Genomic DNA, 25,748 nt, shown 5'->3' with positions numbered 1-25,748 from the left:
CACATTTGCTATGGCAACACGCGCTGTGTGGACAATTGTGCAGGTGACTGGGTATTAGAAAGAAATTAGCACGGGTTTCCATGGCAACGTAATTGGCAAAGCAATAGTTTTGTACAACAGCTTTTCAAAGCATCTCGCTGGCTTACTGGCTCATAACAAATGGTTTTGATACTTATTGGGGATGTGATTGCCACAAAGTACCTACCGATGCAGTAACACAGCAGTATGGAGAGCAGTACGGACACAGCCATGGCGCTGAGAGCCGTGCACCTCCACGAGCAGTACTTGGACGATTTCTTGAACTTGAAGGCACTGCGGGAGAGCGTGTTGCGGGGCAGGGGCCGCGTGGGGGGCGAGTATACCGCCCCCGTGGCCATGGTGTAGCCTGGTGTGGCTGTGCTGAAGAGAGGAGTGGTGCCGGTGCCTGTTTTAAAGAGAAAGTGCCTGAAAGACAGAGAGAAAGAGAAAAAGATTTACTCGTTTTGTAAGAGACATTTTCATTTTAAATGGAACAGCTCTGGGCAAAACAGATTAATGGCAAGAATTCAAAGCTCAGACATTCAGACACCGTTTTAAAGTTTAAAAATCATTTAAACAAATCATATCTAACACTTTTGCGCTATCATCGGAAGCTCAGTATATTAAATCTAAATGAGTCTAAATGAATAGTTACAGTGGCACAGACTTGTACTGGTACAGTACACGCGGTACAGAAGTGAGGCGAACAAGCAATCCCACACGGCCCGCTCTCCCGCTAAGTAAGTGACACCCTTCCGCGCTGATTGGCACTTAAGGTATGATTGGCCAACAGAAGCTCTTGGCATGTGGTATTTATTCTAGGCAGATATTTCCATCGCATGTACAGTATTAAGTGGGGCTTCTATGTTTGCTTTCACACCACGGTGAAAATGTAGCCTCTTTCATACACTTACAGAAAACAAATCTCAATCAAAGCCCTACACTTTGACTTCGCTTTAGCCCGCTATTTTACCTTTTCTTGTTGAGAGCGGAGTGTGTGTGTGAAGCTTTTCTCTTTAAAATGTTGAATCAGTCAAATGAACTCAAGAGTTGACGAGAAAGCTTTTCCTACTTAAAATCACTAAAGGTATTGTTGCCTGAGCAACGGAGGACATTTTTTTAAATGGGCTTTTGTTGTTTAGCATTTGTTGTTTAGCAAGACACATTTTCCAAGGTGTTGACTAGAACAATAGGGGAAGGACACACGGGCAAGTTGTCACATGGGCTCTATCTCAGTAATTAAAGGTTTTGCATCAGAAAGTCCAATTAAACAAAATATGTGTTTTTCTAATGTGTGTGAGTCTTGAAGTATTCGTGTGAGTTCTGAATCTACCACACACCAGTGGGTTTTAAACTTCTAGGCCAAAAGTCTCTTTCATTAGAAGTCTACCCACAAAATTAAAATTATACTTTCGCATTTTGTAATAGCTGTGGGGTAAACAAGAGAAAACAAAAAACTACATGGGTTTACATTAAAGAAAAGGTCAACTAGCACAGTATGGGTAGATTTCAAATGTTAAATTGTGTTCTTGGCAAATCAGTATTTTTCATAAATGTCATGTTAGGGGAAGTTGCCGTTTTATTATATTTTATTTAAATAAAAAAATATATATTAAAAAGTATTACAAACAGCCGCGGAATAAATTAAGAGACCATTTCATTTCATTTCAATTTTAAAATCGACTATTTATAGGTATGTGTTTAGGTAAAATGATCATTTATGTTTCATTCTGTGAACTAACAAAATTTGTTTCTACCAAATTTCAAATAATAAACATTTTCTATTTGCATTTATGTGCAGAAAATGGAAACTGGAGAAACAGATCAAACTAACAGAAAAGATCTCAGATACCGCAAAGAAAACAACAACATATTTACTTTTAAGCAAAACAACAGTAATATTTGTACAAAGTCTTTCACATTGCTGTTAGATGACTTTGTCACTCATGAGGTTTGATTTTGTTGAAATACAGCGAACACTGGGATGGAATGGCCACAAAACATTTAGAAATGCTGATTTGAAATGAAAATTTGGAGAAGCCTCTTAATATTTTCTGCGGCTGTATTTGTTGCGCGAAACACGGTTTGACATTTCTGTATGTTACATTTGTACCATGTCATTTATTTTACTTTTCTATTTGCTTCTTGTTTACATTTAATTAAATGCCTATAATAAGGTTTTTAATGGCAGCGTTTATTAGGATAACCAACACAGTATATTTCCTAAGAATAGGGTATGTTGTCACAAAACATCAAGATGTGATAATTGAACTGTACATGCATTAATTAACTTTTGTTTCTCAGCAATAAAAGTGGACATGTCCAACTATTTTATTGTAGCCACAATATACCCTGAGAAAGTTTACAGAAGAAAACTAGCCCTAAACATCTATTAAAGGCCTTGACGGAACTCCACAAGACAAATCCTGTCCCTTTGTTAAACAAAACAACTCACAAGCTCGCAGAACTAAGTAATTCTCTAAAACTGCACGGCTGTCTGTTCGATTGCATTCTTTATGCTGACAGAATGACCCATGAAGACACTGAACAATGGGACAAACAGATGATTCGAGCTGCGATATCAAATAACACTGAGCACTAAATCCAATTAGGGAGACGATTCAACAATCTCTCGGCATTCTAATGCAGCAACAGAGAGACGGGGGGAGAGAGAGCGAGAGAGCTTGCTTCAGTGCAGTAAACAGTTGCTGCCAACTCACTGTTATTCCAATATTATCAATCAACACAGTCAAAACCAAGATGCTGTGCCTTCGGTTTCTCTGGGCTTCTGGATTTAATCTAGTAATGCAGGAATATCAATTAACGAATTAGTCAAATTAAAATATTAAAGACTGTGTAACTTGATTTATGCAAGTGGCAAATCGATAAGCATATTAGTGAATTTTTATTACAACTTAATTTAGAGCAATTATTCCTAATCAAGTATCAGTGTCACAAACGGCTGCCAATCAATTGCCTTTTGACAATTTGCATTCGTTGGCAAACGTCGGCATATAGAGACATACGACGGCGAGCTGGGCCGGTGCGTGGCTGCTAGGTTTGGACAGTTTAATATGAGGCTTATAGAGGGACTTAGACATTTGATTGGCTCGATGTTGGTCTTCTATGTGGGGTGGCGGGGGGTCTGCAGATTTAGCACTTTGGTTGGCTCAGTGTTGGGCTTGGCATCGGCAGCTGGCACCATGAGAAGACTCAGGAGCACGTACCCGTCCCCATAGCCGCCCTCGTGGCACACGGGAGGGAACACATCCATCTCTATTAAGTTGTCATGCCCGTTTTCAAGAACTGCTTGCTTTGCTAATTTTCTACATGAGAAAGACAAACAATTAGAATAAAGGTCGTCAGTGCTTTCTGAGGATGAGACAGTCAAGCTATTTCTAATTATGAGTTTGGCAGCAAATCTGCAGAGGAAGAGCTTCGCAGACGGCAGTCAGTCATAGCTGAATGTTCACCGAATAAGGACAGGCTGTCGCACGCAAACCAAAAGACTCAAATATACTGCAGTTTTATGCTTGGCGTTTAATATCGTTTTTTCTCCATTCGCAAGCAGCATTTGTTTTGCTCTGAGGATGTTTAGAGATGTTAGATAACTATCATCTATGAAACTAACTTGCAGTAAAATTAGTTTTAATCGCATTCAATATCTGCGTCCATTCCCCTCTCCAAATGTTTTTGACTTGTCCCACCTCAGAAGAGCCGTATTAACTACTTAAACCATGCATAATTCTCTTGGAATTATTTATTTATTTTCTTTAGAAAACATAAGATCATATACATTTTTTCATTTACAAGCTCAGTTTCTAATTTGTATTAAATATATAAACTGAATATTAAAAGAAAACTTAAAAGAAAATAATTTTTTGAATAATATCTTAGTTTAACTTGTTATTTTTATTCATATTTTCAATAATAATATTCTACATTTTCCATTAAATTACCCTTTGCACAGATTATAACATTCTGTATAATTTACTGTCATAGTTTTATTATTCTTTTACAATTGTCTCTCATATATTTATATTTTTAATTACAATTACATTTACTTTTTTTTTTACAAATTTTACAACCGATATGTTTTGATGTTGTAATGCGCGCACTGGAAGCTTTCATAGAAAATTCCTTGAGTCATACGACCCGTTACTTATACATTATTTTAATATACAAAATAATAATTCTACAGTGCATTTGTAAAATCTTATTTATTTAATTTTGTTGTTAGAAAGCAGTAAAAATAACATAAATCAGGGTTTTCAATTATTTAGACAAATTCGGGTAACAGTGTTGCTCATATAAAATGAATGGAAAATAAAGCAGCTCATATAACATTTAACAGACTTTCACTGAGGTCAAGCACATTCTTTCACTAATCATTCGTTAAAAAAAACAAGAACAGGAATAAAAAAACAGTATTTATTATGTTGAATGACTAACACCACTCTGAATGACTATAAAGTGTTACTGCTCTCAACATCCACTCTTAGATAAGTGTGTGAATATATTAATTACTGTATTTCTAGTGAACAGCATCCTAGAGGGACGTGAATCTCTAGAGATGTGCATAATCTAAACCATGAGAAGTTTTGTGGAGGTTTTTTTTGTCTCCTGTCATCTTTTTCCTTGACAAAAACTTATGGGATTCAACTAAAAATTTACTTTGACTTCACACACGACCTCTTGGTTTTCTCCCATAACGTCATTATGACCTACACTCCAACCGTCTCACCCTTCTGACCTCCCAGCAGGACTTCTAACATTCACCTCAACCTTTCACAACAAGTAACTCATCGACATGTAATTCTATAGCACGACTTGAACATATGTTCATCCTTCTTGAATTACTTTGAGCGCCCTGCCTTTATACAAACCATACAGCAGCTTTTAAAATGATTTATAAGCAGGTTCGCAGTCGTTCCTTGTCCAAACTTTGAAGACGAGAACAGCGAAACAATAGGAAAAACAGACAAAGACTGTGGTAATTCCGTTGCACTTGAAAGAGCCATTTAAGTCACTTCCTTATGAACGTGATAAACATTAATTACATTTTATTATGGCTTACGATACTTACGACTCACAGTTATGGCGTTTACAGCCATATAAGATTGGGTTTTACCACAGTTAATAGGATGACGGCAATAACGGCATACGTGCTTGAAAATAGTTCGGAATTAAATGCTCGGTAGACATTTTGAATAGCTTTGTAGATTCACCGCGCTCTAATACGAGAGGTAATGGAAGACACACGGTGAAAAACAGTGATAAAATCTCCAGCTGTGGTATCTGCGGACAGACTGCGGCATCTGTTGTTTAGGTAAGACTGGATAACACTCCTCTGACACAGTGGAGAGCCAACAGGGATTTCAGCGCATGAGGGACGGGATAACCATTGTTAATTGATTACAGGAGGCATGACATCAGGCTGGAAATTGCTATGCTAATCCGTGTATCTTCTTTCATGTTTGTCATCTGACAAATGTCTTCACAGAAGATTTAGGAAGCGCGCACGTGGAAAAGAACTTGAAAATAAGTCTTTAACAGTTATGTACGCTGGTGTACTCGAAAGTAGACTACTTACAAACATATGTAACTACTATGACAGTTAGAATCTGAACAGAAGTTTTTTTAGCTGAGAGAAAACAGACAACAAAGCATGCCACCTCAAAGACAAAACTTTCCATCACGTTTATGTTTCATTCACCATAACCAACGGCCCATTTACTGTGCTTCACCAAAATCTGTCCAGAAATTCATATCTACCGTCAGTCTACAGTAGTACACATCAGTGCACAAACTTTGTTTCTCATTTAACAGGCTATAGTTAGAGCCACGAATGATTTTAAGATTTCTATTTTTGCTCCGACTCACAGTATGAAGGCAGAAAAATAGAAAACAGATGAGGAAGAAAAACGCTGTAAACTCCTTCGAAAGGAAAATGCAAATGGGGTTATTGTTATTCTCAAGGACCCTGCCTGCAGTGTATTTTTGTGCACTGCTACTGTGAACATTTGCAAGTTGCAGGAGTGATGTGGGACGGAGTGTTGGAATGAGCTTTAGCACTTGACCTGAGATAAGCCTGTGCTGAGTGCCATCTCGCAGTTGTTGCGTGATTTGGCTGTGTGAACTGACCCTGCCGAAAGGGGGTGGCGATCACAGACAAAAATAATGAAGCATCTTACTAGCCCGGCTTGGCAGGATGCTGTGTGAGATCCTGCTCCAAACACGATTCCCCTATCACTCATCATTTTTTTGTGTAGTAAAAACGCCAATTGATGCAAAATTGATTGATGATGTTTTATTTTAACGACAATTTAATGCCTGGTTTTGTTTTGACATTATAAATCACTGTTGCATACAGAAACAAAAAAGTGACAAATCAGGAAAAGTTCTTTGGGCACTTGCAGAGCTTGGGGACGTTTTTTTGGAGCAAAGATGATGTTTGAGGGAGCGTGAAAAATTCTGTGATCATTTACTTGGCCTTGTATGATCTTCTATTTTCTGTCAAACACGAATGCGATTGAAAAGCAGCTGCAGAATCATATTTATAATATTATATGATATATTATGCAAGATAATATCATATTTCCATTTTCACAAGATCTGAATATGAATATATTTTAAACATTGTGCTTTTTATTATGTTTGGAGCATGGTTAGCCCTTGGTCACCACCCACTTAACATCACCTCTTGTGCTCAATGTTAAAGAAAATCAAAGGTGGGCAGTACTCATATATTTTCAAACGTTAGAAAAATGTTATGAGAGTGTTTTTACTTAACTACATTATAAAACATATAATACTTTTACTCTTCTACATTTCATGAATACATTTTTACATGTTGTGTTGCCGTCGACCCCTGAGGGTTAATACTTAAGTACATTAAAAATCTAGTTCTTTTACTCAGATAAAATGTATAAGCCAAACTACTTGAATAAAAGAAGGAAAGTACTAGATTTTATGCACTTACGTATTTAAGGTAAAAAATCCACATGTGTTAATGAAATGTAGTGAAAATGTTGAGTTAAAATAACTAACTTACTCTTGTACTTGAGAGTAAACATACTTGAGCACTGTCCATCTTTGAAGAAAATATATCTTTGTCATGATACAAGAGCAAATAAATATGTTGTAAAAACAGAAGTTTGTCAACAATACATTTCCACAACACAATAAATGATGTTTTGTAATAAAAAAAGCAATGGACGCCTGTCTCTCCTCTCCTTCTCAAAAATCGTGACCTCTATCTTTAGCTGTCTCCCTCAGAGGTGTGGCATGGGATCTGACCTATGAGTCAAGTGCTTTGAGAATCACCTTGCTTAAGCAAGACTGGTTATCTCCACATGGACTGAAAAAAGAGCTGTTTTGTTGCGTGCTGAATGAAATCAAGTCCAGAAGCGGCTCCGCCATACGCCTGATCTGTTATCACATTTGAAATGCGGAAAACTCTAAATGCGGAAAACATCCTTGTGCATTACTTGGTTATTTTAATCACTTAAGGACCGGCAGATGTCTCGAGGGCTTCTTCTCTGTCTCTTTCGGCACTGTAACGGCATAATCAGATGCTATGAGAGTAAGGACAGTAAAGTGAGGTAATTGACTGCACGAGGGCCAGAGCCACGACCGCGTATGTGCAATTGTCTGTTAACGCAAATTGTGCGCAAATTACAAGAAGGCGGAAGCATATGTTCGGTAAAGGTCTACGTTTGGCAACAAAGTGCGTGACAATGTCAATAATCCCTTAAAAGTACAGTCGGTAATTGTTGAAACACTACCACCTGAGCCCCTGAAACCAGAGTCACGCTTGTAAACACAAGGAAGCAGCCATCATTGAAGCATATTGGAAAGGCGCGGCTGGAGGAATTTAGTATGTCTAACAGCCTGCCCGTTAAACAAATTCTGAATTGTTTCCCTAATGAAATTTATGTAAAACAGACAGAGAATTACGTCAAATAACAACTTATCTGAGCGCAAGTGAATTAGCAAGACGGGTATAAGAGGATTAATTGTGCAATTTTCTCCAATCCGCTGAAATGTTTTTATTTCTTTAGCCAGCGTCTCAAACAAATCAATGAACTTGATCAGCGACACATGTTGCGAACCCGGCAGCATTTCCACACTCCGCCAGCGCGTTGTCGTCCATTTCCCAGAGCTGATGTTTTTCATTATTTTCTTCTAAACCTCACCGCAATGCTTGCCGAGGAACTGGGCTTTGTGTTTATATGATGTGTAAACAGGCAGTTTGTATCGTGTAAACAGATGTTAAGTAAGCTCCGCATTTAAGTTGGATAACGGCACCTTTTAAAAACCCACGCTGCCGAGCGGACACAAAACGGATACTTTTGAGGGAGTGCGTTTTTGACCTCCGTTTATCTGGACGCAACGAAGTTGTGTTTCTAAGCATCGCTACGGTCCCGCAGGATTTGAAGTGGTAGTTCACCCAAAAATTCTGTCATTTACTCAACCCTCTTTAGGACTTCCTTTCTTCCGCAGAACACAAAAAAAGATATTTTGATGAAAGTTGGTAACCGAACGACAGTACCCCCCTATTGTGTGGACACAAAACCAATGCAAGTGAATGGGGACCAGTTGACAACATCCAACAAAATATCTTCGTTTGTGTTCTGCGGAAGAAAGAAAGTCATACAGGTTTGAAATGACAAGAGGGTGAGTAAACGATGACTGAATGTTTATTTTTTCGGTGAACTATCCCTTTAAGCTGTGTGTGTGGCCCTGTGTGGTAAGATCCCTGGATAGAAATTCAGCAATTTTATCTCTCTTGCTAATATCCTCAGATTTCTGCATAATGCTTTGTCAATACGAGTGGTAGAACGCCAAGGTCACCACGAGGATACGGTGTGACCTAAGAGACAGGGAAAGTGGAGAAAAACAAACAGCGGAGAGAAAGTTGGAGTAGAGACAGAGAGCAAAACAATGGTGGGGGAACAATGGACTAAAGTGCAGAGAAATGTTGCAGTGATTGAAAGAGCACAAACCAAAAGACCAAGAATGCCACAAAGCTATCAAACAAACAACCAAAAGAGAGGAGTGAATTCACTGAACTGCGTATTTTCGTAAATGGTCTTTCAGTGCAAAATCCTCCATCTTAAAGCAAGTTCAACAAGTTCAACTGGGCACTAAATGTGCTAAAATATTACTACAGAATATTTAGTCAATATGCTTTCATTGTTATGTAAATTAGCCTTTATATGCTTTTATCTCTATGTGTTCTGTAGTTTTGCCTTTGAAAAGAGCCAATTCAAGCCTAAACTGAGATGCTGTACAGTCACAACAAAGTTTGCAAGACTGTGGTAGATCTTCGCATCATCCACAATGGGCCTGCAAATCACGGAATAGCTTGCACCACCCATTTCTTGGTTGTGTTTTTAATTTGACCTCAAATTGAGTGCAAAACAAACGTCAAGCACACACAACGTAATTCATTTCCAGCAAACTCCCCCTGAGTAAGATAAAAGCGGTGGAGAAAACAGAGAAAAGGAAGGGAAAGACCATAAAGGAAGCGTAGCTGTTGGATATTCCTGTTGTAGGACCTCTGCGTCCACGTGAAGTGAAACTAGCAAGCAGTGGTGCGGAGGCGCGCGTGTTATTCCTGGATCTCTTAACGCTGGGTTTGCGACAGCACTCATAAAATATGAACTCAAAGCGAGCCTCCAATCAGTTCCCACATGCCCGTGGCTTTCAGACTGTGGAGATGAACTGAGGGAAAGCTGTCAGTTGTTCGCTCTCTTTACGGTCTCTCATCAAATCTTCTTCAAGAATCACAGCGAGACATTTGGCACAATGACAGCGTCGCTTACCAACTGCTTCTACAAAGTTTCTTCAACTACCCACGGTTTTCTCGTTCCGCGCTCACACCCACTCCCTCTGTCTCAGGCAGATTTCACACAGGATGAATGAAAGCAGAGCTAGGTGGTCACATCACTTAATGGGGGAGGCTTAGTCATTATATATACAGTGTCACTAGACAAGAGTAGATCAAAAACAGAAAGGGGCCATTCCGGCGCTCACGCGCTAACCTCCGAGACAAAGCGTTCCCATTCAGCTAGTGTTTAAGGACCCTTTGGAGTCTCCTCCGAGCTTACAGCCTCACTGATTTATGGAGGGAAAACAAGCCAGCCGTATCCTCTCCTAAGCTTGCCGAGGCCACAGTCACACTGGAGTACGTTAGCCGAATCAGCGGAGGCCCGTTTTGACGCCACCATGTTATCAACTGTTTTGTCAGATGTTATAGTTTTGTAGATTTACTGACGATAAACAGAAAGCCTATTTTGTTTGTCAAAAATCTTGTCAAACTTGTCTTGCCTAACAAAGAGTGTTTTACCACAAAAAGTACTATTAAAAATATTTACATTTATGCATTTTGTAAATTATTTTGTGGTTTTCAGTCAAATCAATAGAATAACAATAGGTATATGATTCAACCGCCATTTAGAGATCACATGACCAACTGTACTTCTGCTCACTGAAATAACAAATTAGACCTGACTATAATAAAGCATCAATAAATAAATCATATATCCATTTAATAATACCAAAAAAATGACTATCTATGTGGATACTGGTTGCTACCATCAGACCTCTTTGAGAGAGACGTGGAGGTCACGTGTGCGAATAATGTCAAATAAAAGAGCGTTCCATTACACAACAGCACGTAACACGGGTCACACATTAGGATGCAACTGCGTGCGTGTATGTGTGTGCGATTGCGTAACTGACCTACTCTCCAGCGGCACATTGCTGCCCAGGACCCAGCTGTCCTGCAGCGGCACCGACTCGGGCGTGGTTTGCAGTTCGGCGGGGAGGGCGGCCGGAGGGGCCGGGCTCACGTTCCTGCGGCTGCTCAGAGAGTTGTGGTTCAGCGCCGTCACCGATGGCTGCTGCTTGTGCGGGGGCGGCACCGGTGGCAGTGTGGAATGGCCCTGCTGGTGGTGATTGGACGGTTGCTCTGCAGAAACAAACAGAGGAAACTGGGTTAACCAATGGCGGGGTGAGCGCGCAAATGCGGGCGAATGTCCCCGGTAATTAATCGCGGCAGTTAGGCAAATGTGTCTGAACGAATGCGCTTTTGCCAAAGAACATCTGGGACATATTGCAGCAGAGTGATGATGACTTTAACCGTTTGCTACCCACTCCCACCAGCTGTCTGACTGCTGCCTATATAATGAGCTGATGAGGGTGACGATGACACATATGCATCCTGTACATTCATAAACATATGATTGAGACAAATTAAAAAGCCACTTTCGGATGTCCCGGGGACCCAAGGGGTGCTTATCAGCCATAATTGCAGTAAACGCGCCCTTGGGTTTGTTCGCACTAACAAGAACTGTATGAAGCAGCAGTGTTTGGAAACGGTGGAGGATTTGAGTCGAGTAGGCGCTTCATTACTCGCGCTTAAGACCCGGTTTCAGATCTGATTACTGCGGTTGCAATGCAAATGACCCATCTGCCCTGCAGTCAGTTCCAAACACTGAACACCACATAGGAAATCTTTCAATCTCAAAGTCAGGTTACAATCGTTTAGTTGTATTAATTATAGCATTCAAGTATTTGGCAAAGCCGTGACAACTAAACCGCACGGCTTTTCTACTTTTGCTGCACCTGCCAATGATGCGGTCATAAATATTTCTTACCGGCCATGAAATGATTTATACAATACAATTATTTTGCTGTTTTTCCTTGTGTATGTGTGACAAACTGCAGTCACCGTGTCACTCACAGCATCATATACAAGATGAGCCAGCGCCTGTCAACCTGTGAAACTGCACCTGTCACAAAACGGCAAGGCGCATCATGATTTTGTTCCCTTTTTTATTTTAATGTGAGAAATATGAGTCACCACCTGGTGAATATAAACTTTAGACATCCTAGATGGTAACTCAGATGGTAAATTTGAGTTGTTATAAAACGCACGAGTCATGACATCTTCATCAAAAGACAGTTTGTATGAGTTTCATTTGAATTCGATTGAACACATGCGTTATATAGCTGTTCCTAATAAAATCTGGTGAGTAAGTCACAGTTAGCACTTGGTAAATTTGAATTTGGTCCCATGGCATAAACGTTTTTTCTTCTTTCTCCTAAAGACTTCAGTGCATCAGACTCTCGCCATCTCATTGCCATATCAGATCCTTAAAACCATCTTTGTAAGCTCCTTAGCACACAAACCTCTGTGACCGTAGTGCAGAGGTGAGAAAAACGGGAGGTGGAACGTTTTAAGGACAGATTAAGCTGTGTATTTACCATGAGTTCATAACCGGCTACGTCAACTTTCGAGTCAGGGGTCCTTAGGGGCGAGAGGTTTTCCCATTTGCCACATTGCGAGAGATCATGTCCTCATCTAAACCTTTGGCGAGTCAAATCGAGAAAGAGGTTGAAAGAGCGAATGAGATTACATGCTGTAACCTGAGGCCGCGAAATCCTTTTTCCTCGAACACAGATAAGATGGAACACAAGGATACATATGCGAAGCATCACTTCCAGAAAGACAAAACCATCGCTCAACTTCCTGCGCTCTCGCTGTAGTGGAACTCATATGGCTGTCTTTGATGGCACTTTGATAAGGCGGGGCGCAATAAGGGCTAAGCAGAATTACAAACAGGCACTGCGGATTGAAGAAGCAGATTTGGAGTGAAACTGCTGTGTTGGTTGAAAGTAATCAGATGACTTCTGTAACCTTTACTTTAAAGTAATGCATTTCTGGTTAATTTGTTATATTATGTATGAATATCTTTGCAGATTTTTTAGAATAACAGTACACTCAAAAATGATGGAATCTATTATAAAATCAAAATGTAACTTAGAATTCAATTGTAAATAATTTTTAATACTTTTAAAAAATATTATTCTTTTTGTTATTTTATAATTGTATTAGTATTTAAAATAATATTTATAATTTTAGAATAACAGTACACTCAAAAATGATGGAATTATTATGAAATCGAAATGTAACTTAGAACTCAATACGCCCTTTTCACAATGACGTCACTTAACTTCCGCCTTTTTGCAAAGCAGTGTATCATAACATCCGTCTTGCAACAAACAAGAAGAAGAAGAAGAACTTCCGTTTTGCCATCACGCTGGAATTTAACAACAGCGAGAAAAAAAACGGACAGAACACGTATTCAATTACTTATACTAGCACCTTCGCTAACACAAAAAGAAAACAAAACACTTACCTTCATAATCAAACAGGTACTGTTCAACGAAGAATTTGTATCCTTTCTCTAGCTTTGATCTTGTCGTTAGCGAAAATTTGTCTGCAAGACGTTGTACATCATCTAGACGTATTTGTGGCAGATGTGCAAGCCACTTGGTAAACTCCATTCTGAGGCGCTAGCGGAAGTAACTTCTTCTTCTTGAGTTTTACTGGCGGTTGGCAAATCAGCTTATAGGTGCATTACCGCCACCTTACGAACTGGAGTGCTAGCGGAAGTAATGATACACTGCTTCGCGGCAGAACGGAAGATGCGTGACGTCATGTAAAAAGGGCGTATTGTAAATAATTTTTAATACTTTCAAAAATATTATTCTTTTTTATTATTTTATAATTGCATTAGTATTTAAAATAATATTTGTAATTTTATTTATTTATTTTAAAAATATTTTATAATAATATTGTATTTAATTTGCTTTGCAAATGAAAGAAAATAATACATTAGCACAATTATAATTATTCTCAACATGACTTTGAGATTCAGACATATAGGCTACCTAAAGATCAAAAGGAGTGTATTTACATAATTAGTTACCAATAAAATAACGAAAAATGAAACATTGCATCATTATTTATGAAAGTAACATTTCCCACAACTGTGCAGCAGAACAGTTTTCCTCTGGTCCGACGGGGCCATTTTATACAGTTTTGACCTTTTCTTGTGCTGCTTGTATATGTCTGTTCCAGTCATCTCAACTTCTGCTCTCATTGAGACTTCCACAGGTTTCTGAAGACTTACATTCTAGCAGATTATAGTATCTTATAGTGATCGTGTTTGAAAAGGGTGCTGATCTCAATGTCACCCTCAGCTCTTCATCATTCCTTTCGCCTGTTTTATACCCAAATGGTGCAACACCGAGTAAACAATCTGAGTATAAATGTAACCTAGGTTTGCTAGTCGTAGCTAGATTAAGTTAGTGTATACCACCAAACCAGACCTTAGCCAGGTATTTTTTTACAAGAGGCAAAATATGACGCTGTTATGATTCTGTGTTTCAGGTGTGTCTTGCTGATCCTGAATCAAAGAGCTAACTCAATAGAAGAAGTTCAGTCCACCCCCGCAGTATAGTGGGATGAAGTCTACTCTGTTCAAGGAAATGTGTGCAAAGCACAGGAAAGAAGTAAGCAAGGTGTGCTAGGAGAGGCTAAATAAAGAAGACACATGCGGTATGGTTTGCTAAAGGCAACATACAGATACACGAGTGCGAATCTGGTGGGAATCGCAACACATCTACCTTCTGGCTTTTGTCTAGGGTCTGTACGAATATATCACCCCGAAAAGTCATCCGCACAGACACACAGAACCTCAGGATGGGCTGTAACCCAGACAAAAACAGGGATTGATCTATTCTTTGACCAAAACAAAGCGAGTACCTGAAACCCAGAGGCAAGAGTGCAGACAGCTTTCAGATTGGATTCTCATAACGTCCTCAAGGGAGAGCTTTCGTGCATTTCCACAGTCCTGGTGCGCATGTTCTATTGGGTCCTATCTGCTTTGCAGCCGGCAGTTTGAAAAGGCAAAACAACGGAATCAAAAACAATGGAGGGAGAGGAAAGAGGGACTGTTGAGCCTGTTAAAATTCAATTTCCAGTCTCCTCTGGAACTGATGGCGCATGGTACCGCTCACTCCCATGATAATCAGACTGTCAGACACACAATCATTCTGGGAAAGTCACTCTTCTGTACTCAATTCTCTTCTTCTCCCACAAGTAAACACAACACCACATATTTCCTGAGTCATTAGGTCTGGGGAGGATACACCTTCGAAGAGGGGCGGCAGAAATTAGCCCCAGAATACAAAATCGCACTGTGGCTCTACTTTGATCACAGGAGAAATCTCTTCAAAATTTCCCTGGGCCATTTTAAAGGAAAGACTATAAATATATGCTATAAATAACAGAACTTTTTTTTAAAAAGCATATACATATGAAGGTTAACCCAAGCATCAATATACAAAGGAGAAATGGCTAGTTTAGAACATGGCAAGATCAGATATATTCCACAGACATACAAATAATACGAATAGAACTAAGAATAAAAATAAGAGGTGCCTAATATATTGTGTATACAGCTGAGGGACGTTATGTTGTTACAGCTTGCAAACTCTTCAGCCGTGACTTCACAATTTAAAGGTGCAGTTTGTAAAAACCACCGCTAGAGGGCGCACGATCAAAACAACAACGATGCCGTAGCTTGATGACGCTGTGAATGAGCGTGGAATGATGGGATCTGTTGTCTTCAACTCCTCTGATGGCCATCAATCAGGCGGGAATGAGAAATCATGAAGGCGGATGTGGTAAAGATTTATAAATGTTGCGAATAATTGTGGTCCATAAATAAGTGACTGCTCGAAAAAAGCTAGTGGCTTTCTAGACGTTAGACACTACTTCTGCATTTGTCCACGACACTGTTGTCATGCAGTTTCTACATCATGAAAGGCGGTAACAAAGGGGAACGCGGATATGACGCCATTGACAGGCGACTGCACAGCCCCGTGTCACTGTTAAGAATGGCGATTTTCTCACGATTTACAAGTAGTTGGAAACATTTGAGATATTGCAAGTACTCAGCTGAACAAAATATATAACACTAGCCTAGTGGTTTTTGGATATTTTACTGCAAAATTGTTACAAACTGCACCTTTAATACTGCCTTTCTTAAACCATATTTTTATTTGATCCATGTATCTTGCATTCCAGTGGAAAAAAATCTCCAAAAACAAGCCAACAAAATCAATAAAACACATAAGAAATTTCAAGATTATCCTTTTCTTAAACATCAACCTGATGTTTAAGATCTTTCTATTCTGGGCTCATTATTCAGTCCAATTCATCCATTTCCAAAACATTTTTAATAAGATATAAGTTGGCACAATTATATTTTTGCATACAAAAAAAAAGATCTTGAGTAACATTTCAGTCAACTGATTCTGTATGTGTAAATATATACATTTCATCCCAGAAGGTTGAGCTGAGATGTGATACAGCGAAAGACTTCAAAATCTTATTTGATAGCCTCTGGCTGTTTTTGCCTGGGTAGAAGTTGTTGAATGAAATAAACATAAAACGGATAAATAAAGAGTGGGAGGAGATGATCAAGTGGGTTGATTCGACACTCTCAGCCTTTTCAGCAATTGCTCACCTTATCTCTATTTCAAATCAGCAGAGAAAACATACATAATGCATTAAGATAGAAAATGTGCCTGCACACACACACACACACACACACACACACACACACACACACACACACACACACACACAGAACCTTTTTGGGGTTGGGTGGGGGACAACTTTATGGCCCTTGTCTGAGACAGCTCTCCAATACGTCTCCATTACGATGCCATATGTTTGCAACACAGGTGCCATTCCAGAGCGTGGATGGACATTTGTCACGCAGCAGGACCTTTTAGCCTCATCGCGCCTGTCTCTCCCCAGGGATTCGGCGTGCGGACCCTTTACATGCCAACTAACACTGACTTAAGCCCCCTCTCTGACCTCCAGACCTCACCCCTCTTACACATACGCTCCCTCCTCTGGTGACGGCAGAAGGGCAGTGTAACCCAGTCTGGGTTCCTCTATCCCTCTGGATGGATGGGAGAAGGTAGTGATACGGGAGTCAGTCTGGTCATGTCAGTGCCTGACGGCGGGGCAGTGAGATGAATGAGACAGATGCGAGTTTTATGGCCCGGGCATTGAAACATGATCATTGACGGAGGGCTTGCTTGCCATAACTCATCATACTCCTGTGCTTCAAAATGTTTTAAGAGCCCTTTCGATTATGATTTCACAGTCAGACCTGAAATTACAGCCACTGCAGTTTGTCTCCTAATAGCGATGAGTGATAGAAATGTAATAAAAAACAGATAATAATGAAGGTGTAGTTTATCTGTACCAACACATCTCAGGCCCGAGCTTGTATTTCGGAGACGGTTCATCAGACATACAGGACGTTTGTGTGTGTGTGTGCGGGCAAAAGAAAGAGGTCAACAAAACGAACGCTCTAATGCCCAGACACCCCAAGTGTCAGTGCTTATATATTTGCACTGTCAAACACTACATTACCTCACATGCCCTTCACACACCTGCCAGGAGCGCTCGGAGAGGCCTGTCATATCAAACATCTACCCTCCTTCTTGTCTTTTCTCAATGCTCATTTTGTAAACCTCTGCTACTGAAAGAAGCGTTACAAAAGGAAGGCCCAAGTCGCTCAACAGGGAGCGTCCATCAACGTCCATCAATGTCTCTTTGCTGCGTCTACTCACAATGGCCGTGTGGGGCGTGGGGGGGTGGGTGGGTGTAAGGGGCGCGGCGTAGTCGGGATGCAGTTGCTTGTTTGGGAAAAAGCGGAATGAATGACTGCAAAGCTAAATGGGGCTTTGATAGAGTTGTGTATCCTGTGAGAGGCAGACAGTCAATGGACGGGCTGACAACGGGCCAGGAGGAAAACTGGCAGAAGGGCTAGAGGGTTACACTGTTTGGACCTCCTCAGTAAGGCGTTCCTGAGATTAATGACAATGTTTATTTAAGTAGCCTAATATCACACGAGCAAGACTAGATTTGTATTCAATATCAGCCATAGGCATGAGGATAAAGTCATGCAGATATTCAATACCAAAGCGTCAAAGGTAATATTGCTTACATAAAAAAGTCATATAAACAAAAGCATAAATCACTAAAAAATAACAATTCTGTTATCATTTATTCATGTCTTTCAAAACCGGTATATCACTATTTCTTCTGTGGAAGACAAAAGAAGATATTTGGAGAAATTTCTAAGTGGTTTTCTGTCCATACAAGGAAAGTCAATGGGGGCCAAAGTTGTTTGGTTACAAATGTTCTTTAAAATATCTTCTTCTGTGTTCTGCAGAAGAAAGAAAGTCATACAGGTTTGGAATGATCTATTTGTGTCTATCTTTGTTATCAACCATTATTTATAAATAAACAATGTGTAAACATATTCGATTTTCAATGTACCACTGCCCACATGCTGGTGTCGGCCAATCAAATGAAAGGTCAGGAACTAACTATTGTATACTTATGTGACATACTTTATGTCACCGGGAGGAAGGTTACGTTCTTGTCAATTGAGATGCAGGGATTCGAGAAACTCTGAGGCAGAATAAAACGGATAAGGTTGTGTCTCTCTGAGTGTAAGCATCTCGGATATATAGAGCACATCTCCACCAAAATAAAAATCCACCATAGAGAGGCCTGGTGTTCCTTCACTGTCCTAGATGATCAAAAACGTGCTTGAAATAACAAAGACCATGTTACAAAAACAACACATTTTTGCTTTGTTTGGTGCACCTGGACATGCAGAGTTGTGCGGGTACATAAAATGAACGCTAAGACGCTTTGTCAGGAGTTTTTTCTGCTTATTCCCTCAAGACGAGTTGACAACGTGACTATTTTTTACCTAAAGGAATGAGAAGTTCAATGCTACTTTATTTTACTGCGGCATGCCTGGCATTATGATAAGTAGGATTACGCCGCTTCCAAACTGAAAGGCCTGCAAAATGTCAGCTCTCCGTCGTCAATATGTGTCAAGATGCTAAATTGACATTTCAAAAGCGCACAAGTCGTTGAAAGCTAAAGCCGTCATTCGGGGGGCTTGACAGTAATGGAGGGAAAGGTTATTTGTCAACAATGTTGCGGCCTGTCATGTTTCACCTTGCAGAACTTCTCTCTATTTCATCGGCGAGGGGGATTAATGCGAACCGACGTGGAGAGGGGGCTGCCATGTGAAGAGCAGAGTGACATATCAAACTTCCTCACAGATAAACATATTACACCGAGATGATTCGCATCGCTGGAATACAATGCGACCACGACAGGCAGTGTCAAGACTTCTTTTAGAGGCGCAGAGCGCAAACGTCATCTCATGGTGTCGCGGCAAGATGGGCGAAAGAAAGAAAGTGACGGCAGAGGTGCGAGCTTCTTTAGAGATAAACCCTAATATTGGATGCATTTAACTTTAAGAGTTAAAGAAACAGTTCACCCAAAATAAAAATGCTGCCATTATTTACTTATATTTAACACCTCCGTTTTTATAAATCCACTGTATAAATCTGTTCTTCACACAAAGCTACTGTACGACTTACGAATATTTCGACTGTAGCACACAAATGATATGAATTACCTTATGGTGCTTTTGTATTTTGGAGCTTGGCATTAAAAGTCACTCTTTACAAACTTCTGAATTATATGAACAACATGAAGAAAATGATGGTTTACAAGAAGCCACATACAAGAAGCCTTTGATTTTATGAAATAAAACAAACTTAGTCAGTAGGTTCACTTGTCTCTGTTTGAATGTTGAATGCAAATGCAAATGCAAACCAAACTTTTTGTTCGAGGAGCATGTTTACGTCTGATGAGCGTGATTGCTCGGGGTGAGAGTGATTGTGTAGGACAAAAAAACAGGGAGCCGGTTACACATGAAATGTTTTCTTGCTGCTGAATGGGACTGAAAAACAGCACCGCTTGATTAGCTAAAAGCCAGAGCTAAACAAAAGCAGATGCTTGACACTGGACTATCGTTTTTTGATGGGAGGCTAAAATCAGCTATTTCATCCAAAGGAAAGATCAAGCCTTTGCCACCGTAAACAGGCCGTCATCTCTTTGTGTGGGATCTGGTCGAGACACTGTGTCCTCTGATCAGCGACCCAGACAGAATTGAAAATGCCTCTTTTGTGAAGCGTCTATGGCTGACAGGTGTGCGTGTATGTGTGTGGGGGGCGCAAGGATGTGGCCGGGGGGCTCAGTGTGGGTGCATTGAAGAGGAGACATTCATTTCTCAAAAAATAGAGGTAAAAAAACAAAAAGTTTGGTGATTCAAGGTCTCTCCTGCTGTCTTTTTCTATTTTGCCACCGCCAGTGTGGGCTTCTGGCCTCTAACAGCCAATTTAGCATCAACCCCCAACAGAGAACAGCCATTACCAAAGAGTAATGAACACAGGCAGAAGGAACAACTCACCACTCGACTCACTGGGCAGAATTTCGACCAGTCTGTGTCACTGTGGGAGATATGTGGGCTCCCACCAACAAAGAACAGCAGACGATGGCTTTGGATTGTTATTAATGGCGGTTTGTCTGAGGTAAAGTACGGGCCCCCGTTTCGGGTGGCGCTGCTGAAATTTTAGGTCAAGCGAATGGAGGAGGAAGCAGAGTTCTGCGCTCCCGCTCGCTCTTGTCAAACATTCGGACAGTGTGCTATTTATAAAAGACAAATATCAGCAGGTTGTGACATTTATCTGCCTGGCTGTCTATGATTTTCCGGGGGACAAAGTGGTTTTTAAATATTGACAAGCTCAAGGGCGAATCATTACTGGAGATCAATGGAACCTCCACTGCGCCGCGAAAGAGGGAAAAGGAGTATTTTTTGGAAGTTATGAAAATGAAGAAAAGGGAGAAGAGAGAAACAAAGAAATGTAATTACACTACACGGAAGGTTGTGAATTTCTCAAACTGTCAAAAGGCAGTAAGAGGCAATTTAAGATGTACCAACGACGTGGAGGAAGTCTGGCATTAATCCTCAGCCTCGGAGCTGAATTGCAGGTTCATAATTTGACGTAATTCAGAGTAATTGCTGTGGGGTTTAAAGGGATATTATTTCTTTTTTCCACTTTGATGAGTCCCCTGATATTACCACTTGGAGGTGAATTAAAGTGCAAGGTTGTAGTTCTGAGGCAATAATGCATGAGTTGAAATGGTATATGAAATTACATGCAACACCAAATTGAATGTAGAGCCGTGATAAACAGCACCCTATTGAAGATGAGAAAATGAGCGGAAATGCGTTTGAAAAGCCTTGCCCTTTCAACAACCTCAGGCTTATTGTCTTTTGCTTGCCAAATATGAAAATGTGGAAAAATGAAAACACACAAAACACACAAAGTGAAACAAAACAAACAACTTACAGTAGATCATGCACATGCAAAAAGGAATAGATTACAATCAGACTGCCAGTCATGTTTTTAATGAAAAGTGGAGGATCATCATTCCAGATCGTTGAGGGCCAAATTAACTTCAGGTATTTGAACAAAGAGGCAGGTTTTTCTTGGCTCTCTTTAAAGCCAGTGACCAGCGAAAAGCCTCAGCGAATCCCCAACGAATACGCTCAAGGTGAAGGTTTCACTCGGTCAGAGTGATCACTCACAAGCTGATGGGCAAGCTAATCGCTAGCTGTGCCAGGTGTCGGACAACCCATTACTTTGTGTGACACCTGCACTTCACAGGAAGAATAAGCATTATGTAAAACGCTGTTGACGAAACATTTTGGGTGGTAATGTATTTTTTATGAGCAGGTGAGAGCGAGTTTGTTCGCTGTAGCCGACAGACGCCGAGCACCACACGGCAGACAAACACGAACGCGCATGTGCGCGCACACACACACGCCTTTTAATGAGGAGAGCAGGGTTGTGTTACACTGAACTGTAACTGACATAGAGTTGTGCTCCCAATTACATCCAACTGGCAGAAGGGGAGAGTGGGCTCTTCCTAACAGTGCAATGAAGTAAATGTTACACAGAGACAGACAGACATACAGGCAGGCCGACAGAAAGACGTATTACTGGTGTCAAAATGGCTCCACGCAACCATAGTGCAACTGCATACAAACTTTCAGCAAGAGCATACATGAGGTTGTCTTCTCAATGGAACACAATATTAATCGTTAACCTTTAAATCTATAATTAATGCCCCATTGTGGCATCACACAAGTTGCATCATGTTATTGAGTAATGAATGCACGCAAGAAGTGCTTTGCAGTAGCTTTTATACAGTAAAAGTGTCATTTTTTGAGTAAAACCCCCCCACAATTACTATAGTATTAAATATAGTATAAAGTACCATGATTTTGCAGTGACCAAAAAAGTAAAACAAATCAAAACTATCTGATGTTGTAGCTTGTTTAAAGTAGCCTCCCTTTGCCTGGATTACAGCTCTTAATCTTGGCACTCTCTCAACTAACTTTAAGAGGCATTCACCTGGGATGCTTTTCTAACTGGAATTCCAATATGTGCTGGGCACTTGGCTGCTTTTCCTTCACTTTCCGTTCCGGCTCATTTAAAAACAATGCTTAAGATTTATCGTACACAACTTATTTTGTTTTCTAAATTAAGCACTAAGGCTTTAGATTGAACCGTTATTGATTGTCAGAAACATACTGTATACTCGGTTACAATTGTCTAAACTTATACAGTTTAAATATTAAATTGTATAACAATATAATAAATATATTTACCAGGGCTATCAAACGATTAATCACAATTAATCGCATCCAGAATAAAAGTTTGGGTTTACATACTGTATGTCTGTGTACTGTGCATATTAATTTTGTATTTATAAAAACATACACATTTATTTAAGAAAAAATAAAATATTAATATTAATAAACATTTACATATTTAAATTATTGGCAAATATAAATAAATGTTAACATTTTCTATAATATACTGTACATGTTTGTGTACATGTATGTGTTTATTAATACAAAATTAATATGCACAGTACACAGACATACATTATGTAAACACAGACTTTTATTCTAGATGCGATTAATCGCGATTAATCGTTTGACAGCCCTAATATTTACCCTTGACCAAAGTGTAATGAGATGTGCAATGCTAGCGGTGGAGACCTAACCGAAACGCCTCCAAGATCGAACTTCTCCCACAATGTATTTTCAGTTATGTTATTCTATCCTGATCTAACCCCCTACACCTCCATTTACCATAAAAAGGCACCCTTTGATACAACGGTGCTTCTGATCCGAATCCAGCCCTGATTCATCAACTTTTACAGCCCTATTCAACTGTTACTGCCCTCCATCTGGAGCCGGATCATTCTGAAATCTCTCACTGCACACTGCTGTTTGTTTTCCAGCAGGCACTGATTTGGCCTGCTAATTTAAACTGTGGCCCGCAAGCCATATTTCTCTACCCGTTCACCTCCTATTTTGAGAAAGTTGGGAAGAAAGAGGAGAAATAAAGAAGCCAGAAGGACAGAAACAGTGGAGTTTAAGCAACCCGCGTGGCATGAGTGAACAAGGCACGGGAGTTGGGCTCCTCCATCGGCTCCGGTAAACGTTATTGGAATTCCTGTGCTATAAAATTGCTGCTTTCATGCCCGCTGCACATGACAATAGCAATCGGTGCGTGAGGGAAGAGGAGCTCGACAGGCCCGGCGACCCAAGGCTCAGTTTCAGAAAGTCTGCACCACGGTACACTGGCAGCTTCACTCGGCCCCCCGGCTGGCTAATTGACAACAAGAGTCCGTGTTGGATGGGTTACGCAGAGGGAGAGTAATCGCTCTCGACGGACATAGCTTTTGTTCGCTGTCTTTCTGTCCATCTCCTTGATGTCTATTGTGTGTTTTGAGTGAGTCTTGACCGGCTGACACTGACGTGTTGATTGTGTGGCCCTTTTTTCTGAACATGTATAAAAAAAGGAAAGTTTATACATAGAAGTTTAGCAGGATAAATTTGCTACACTCTAAAAAACACTGGGTTAAAAACAACCCAACTTGGGTTGTTTTTAACCCAGCTGCTGGGAAAATATAGGACAGAACACATTTGGGGTTAAACTAACCCAAGAAGTTGGGTTATTAATTTTAACCGAGGAAATGGGTTGTTTTTCGACCCCAAAATTGGTTATTTCTTACAAAAATACTGGGTTAATTTGATTTCATTAATGGGTTATATTTTCAAATGTTTTTTGTATTCCTTTTAAAATAATCTTTTAAAGTTAAATAAATACATGATAAACAAATGATCAACATTGTATTAGCTTTATTTTTCTCTAATTATTTTTAGTACATTACTAGTGCTGCAACGACGCGTCGACGTCGTCGACGTGCGTGAAATGCGTCGACGCTTCGTATTATTTATGTTTATCTGCTGTAATAGCAGTTTCTGTTCCCGGGCCTGTGTAAATTAATCAGCAGAACAAGAGAAAGTATAATTCACCCGACAAAAAGCGATCGAGAGCCTCGGATGCAGTAAGTTAGTGAATGGACGGAGGAATTCCCCCTAATGTAACCCCCGGAATGCGATCATCACAGCATGGACACGCAATCGCACACGGACGGAGAGGGGCACGTAGATGTAGACTTTCATAATAAATTACTTTTTTGTAATGTAAAACTACGCTTTACATTAATGATTTACATTAACGCTATTGTACTAGTGTAAGTTAGTGTATGTGAACCTTTGCAGATTGTGACCCTGCATAAATTACTCTTAAGCTTCAAAAAGGACTGACTATCATGAAACCACCAATGCACTTTTTATGTCATTCGATAGCTTTATGCGAGGAATAAACCATTATAGCGTAATTAAGAAACTCTGACCTCCGCTGGTGCTGCCTGTCAATCTCCACTGTCAGCATGCGTGTGTACGGTGACGGTCAGGACGCTACTCTTTCCAAGATGTTCCAATGTTTTCATTATTCTTCATAATGACAAGATGATAGTCTATGGTTTTGTTTAAAATGTATTTTGCTAGAGACTGTGAGTTAACGTTACTCGCTGAGTATAGCTTAGCTTATTAGAAGCACTGGAAGCGGTCTGAATATGTTGCGTCTTCATATGAAATAACTCTTTTTAAACCTCTGATTTAACTGTATACTGTCGGATTGATGCAACGCACTGTGTGTTAAACATGTAACATATCATCTCTTCTCGTTGTGTTCTAACTATTAGCAAAATGATCCCCGGGACTTCAGAAGGAGTAGGTGCTTTAAGGGCATCATTGTGCGTCCGGGATGCGCATAACTGTAAATAAAGAAGCGAATGCATTAAGCGCATCATTCCGGGTGCGCAGGCTCGCTTTAACGCCACTCTGCATTAGAGTCTTTTATTTGGTGATAGTTTTGTACAATAAACAGAGACAGATAGTAGTATTTTATATATATTAGTATTTTTATTTTATGACCGTTAGATATATGCTCAAAATTAATACTATTTCAAAACTAGCTTAACTGCTAACGTTACAGATATCAGAGCCAGCGGTGAATTTCAGAAGGACTTGCGAGGTGAGATTGTTGCGTAGGCGGGATACATGAGCGCCGAGCACTCGGTGGTTCCCTGAAGCTCACGTCTCCGAAAACATCCAAGCTGTGTAAGTTTTTGGAGGATCTATTGATAGAAATGCAATATAATATACACAACTAAGTCTTCAGATGTGTATAGAGAGCTTACACAATGAAGCGTTAAGATTTTCTTACCTTAGAACGAGCTATTTCTATCTACATACACCGCGGGGTCCCCTCGCATATAATTCGCCATGTTCCGTCAGCCGTCGTAGTGTTTCGAACGGGAGGGGTGGACTGAGCGGTTGGTTGCAATTCGCAACCTTGCCGTTAGATTTCACAGACTGGAACTTTAAACAGACGCTATCTTATTAACCGACTACAGATTTGAACTTTAAACACATACATTCTCGTCTAAATAACTCTTAAAAATACATTTAGTAACTAAA

At 40.1% G+C, this 25,748-nt stretch overlaps 1 protein-coding gene across 14 annotated transcripts in view; it reads right to left on the bottom strand.

Annotated features, from left to right (window-relative positions):
* Positions 1 to 25,748, bottom strand: part of tenm3 (teneurin transmembrane protein 3) — a 308,707-nt gene that overhangs the window by 91,653 nt on the left and 191,306 nt on the right. For 8 of the 14 annotated variants that reach the window (XM_057332728.1, XM_057332730.1, XM_057332729.1 and 5 more), the window contains 3 exons: positions 10,768 to 10,996; positions 3,246 to 3,344; positions 206 to 444 (listed from right to left, as the gene is read on the bottom strand). In XM_057332728.1, the coding sequence (XP_057188711.1) occupies positions 206 to 444; positions 3,246 to 3,344; positions 10,768 to 10,996 (567 nt within the window). The remainder of the gene's footprint in view (positions 1 to 205; positions 445 to 3,245; positions 3,345 to 10,767; positions 10,997 to 25,748) is intronic. The other 6 variants (XM_057332733.1, XM_057332734.1, XM_057332737.1 and 3 more) reach the window with 1 other exon arrangement.

Source organism: Triplophysa rosa, linkage group LG4 (genome assembly GCF_024868665.1).
Source record: "Triplophysa rosa linkage group LG4, Trosa_1v2, whole genome shotgun sequence".
Lineage (NCBI taxonomy): Eukaryota > Metazoa > Chordata > Actinopteri > Cypriniformes > Nemacheilidae > Triplophysa > Triplophysa rosa.
This window is presented reverse-complemented; position numbering and strand designations above follow the sequence as displayed.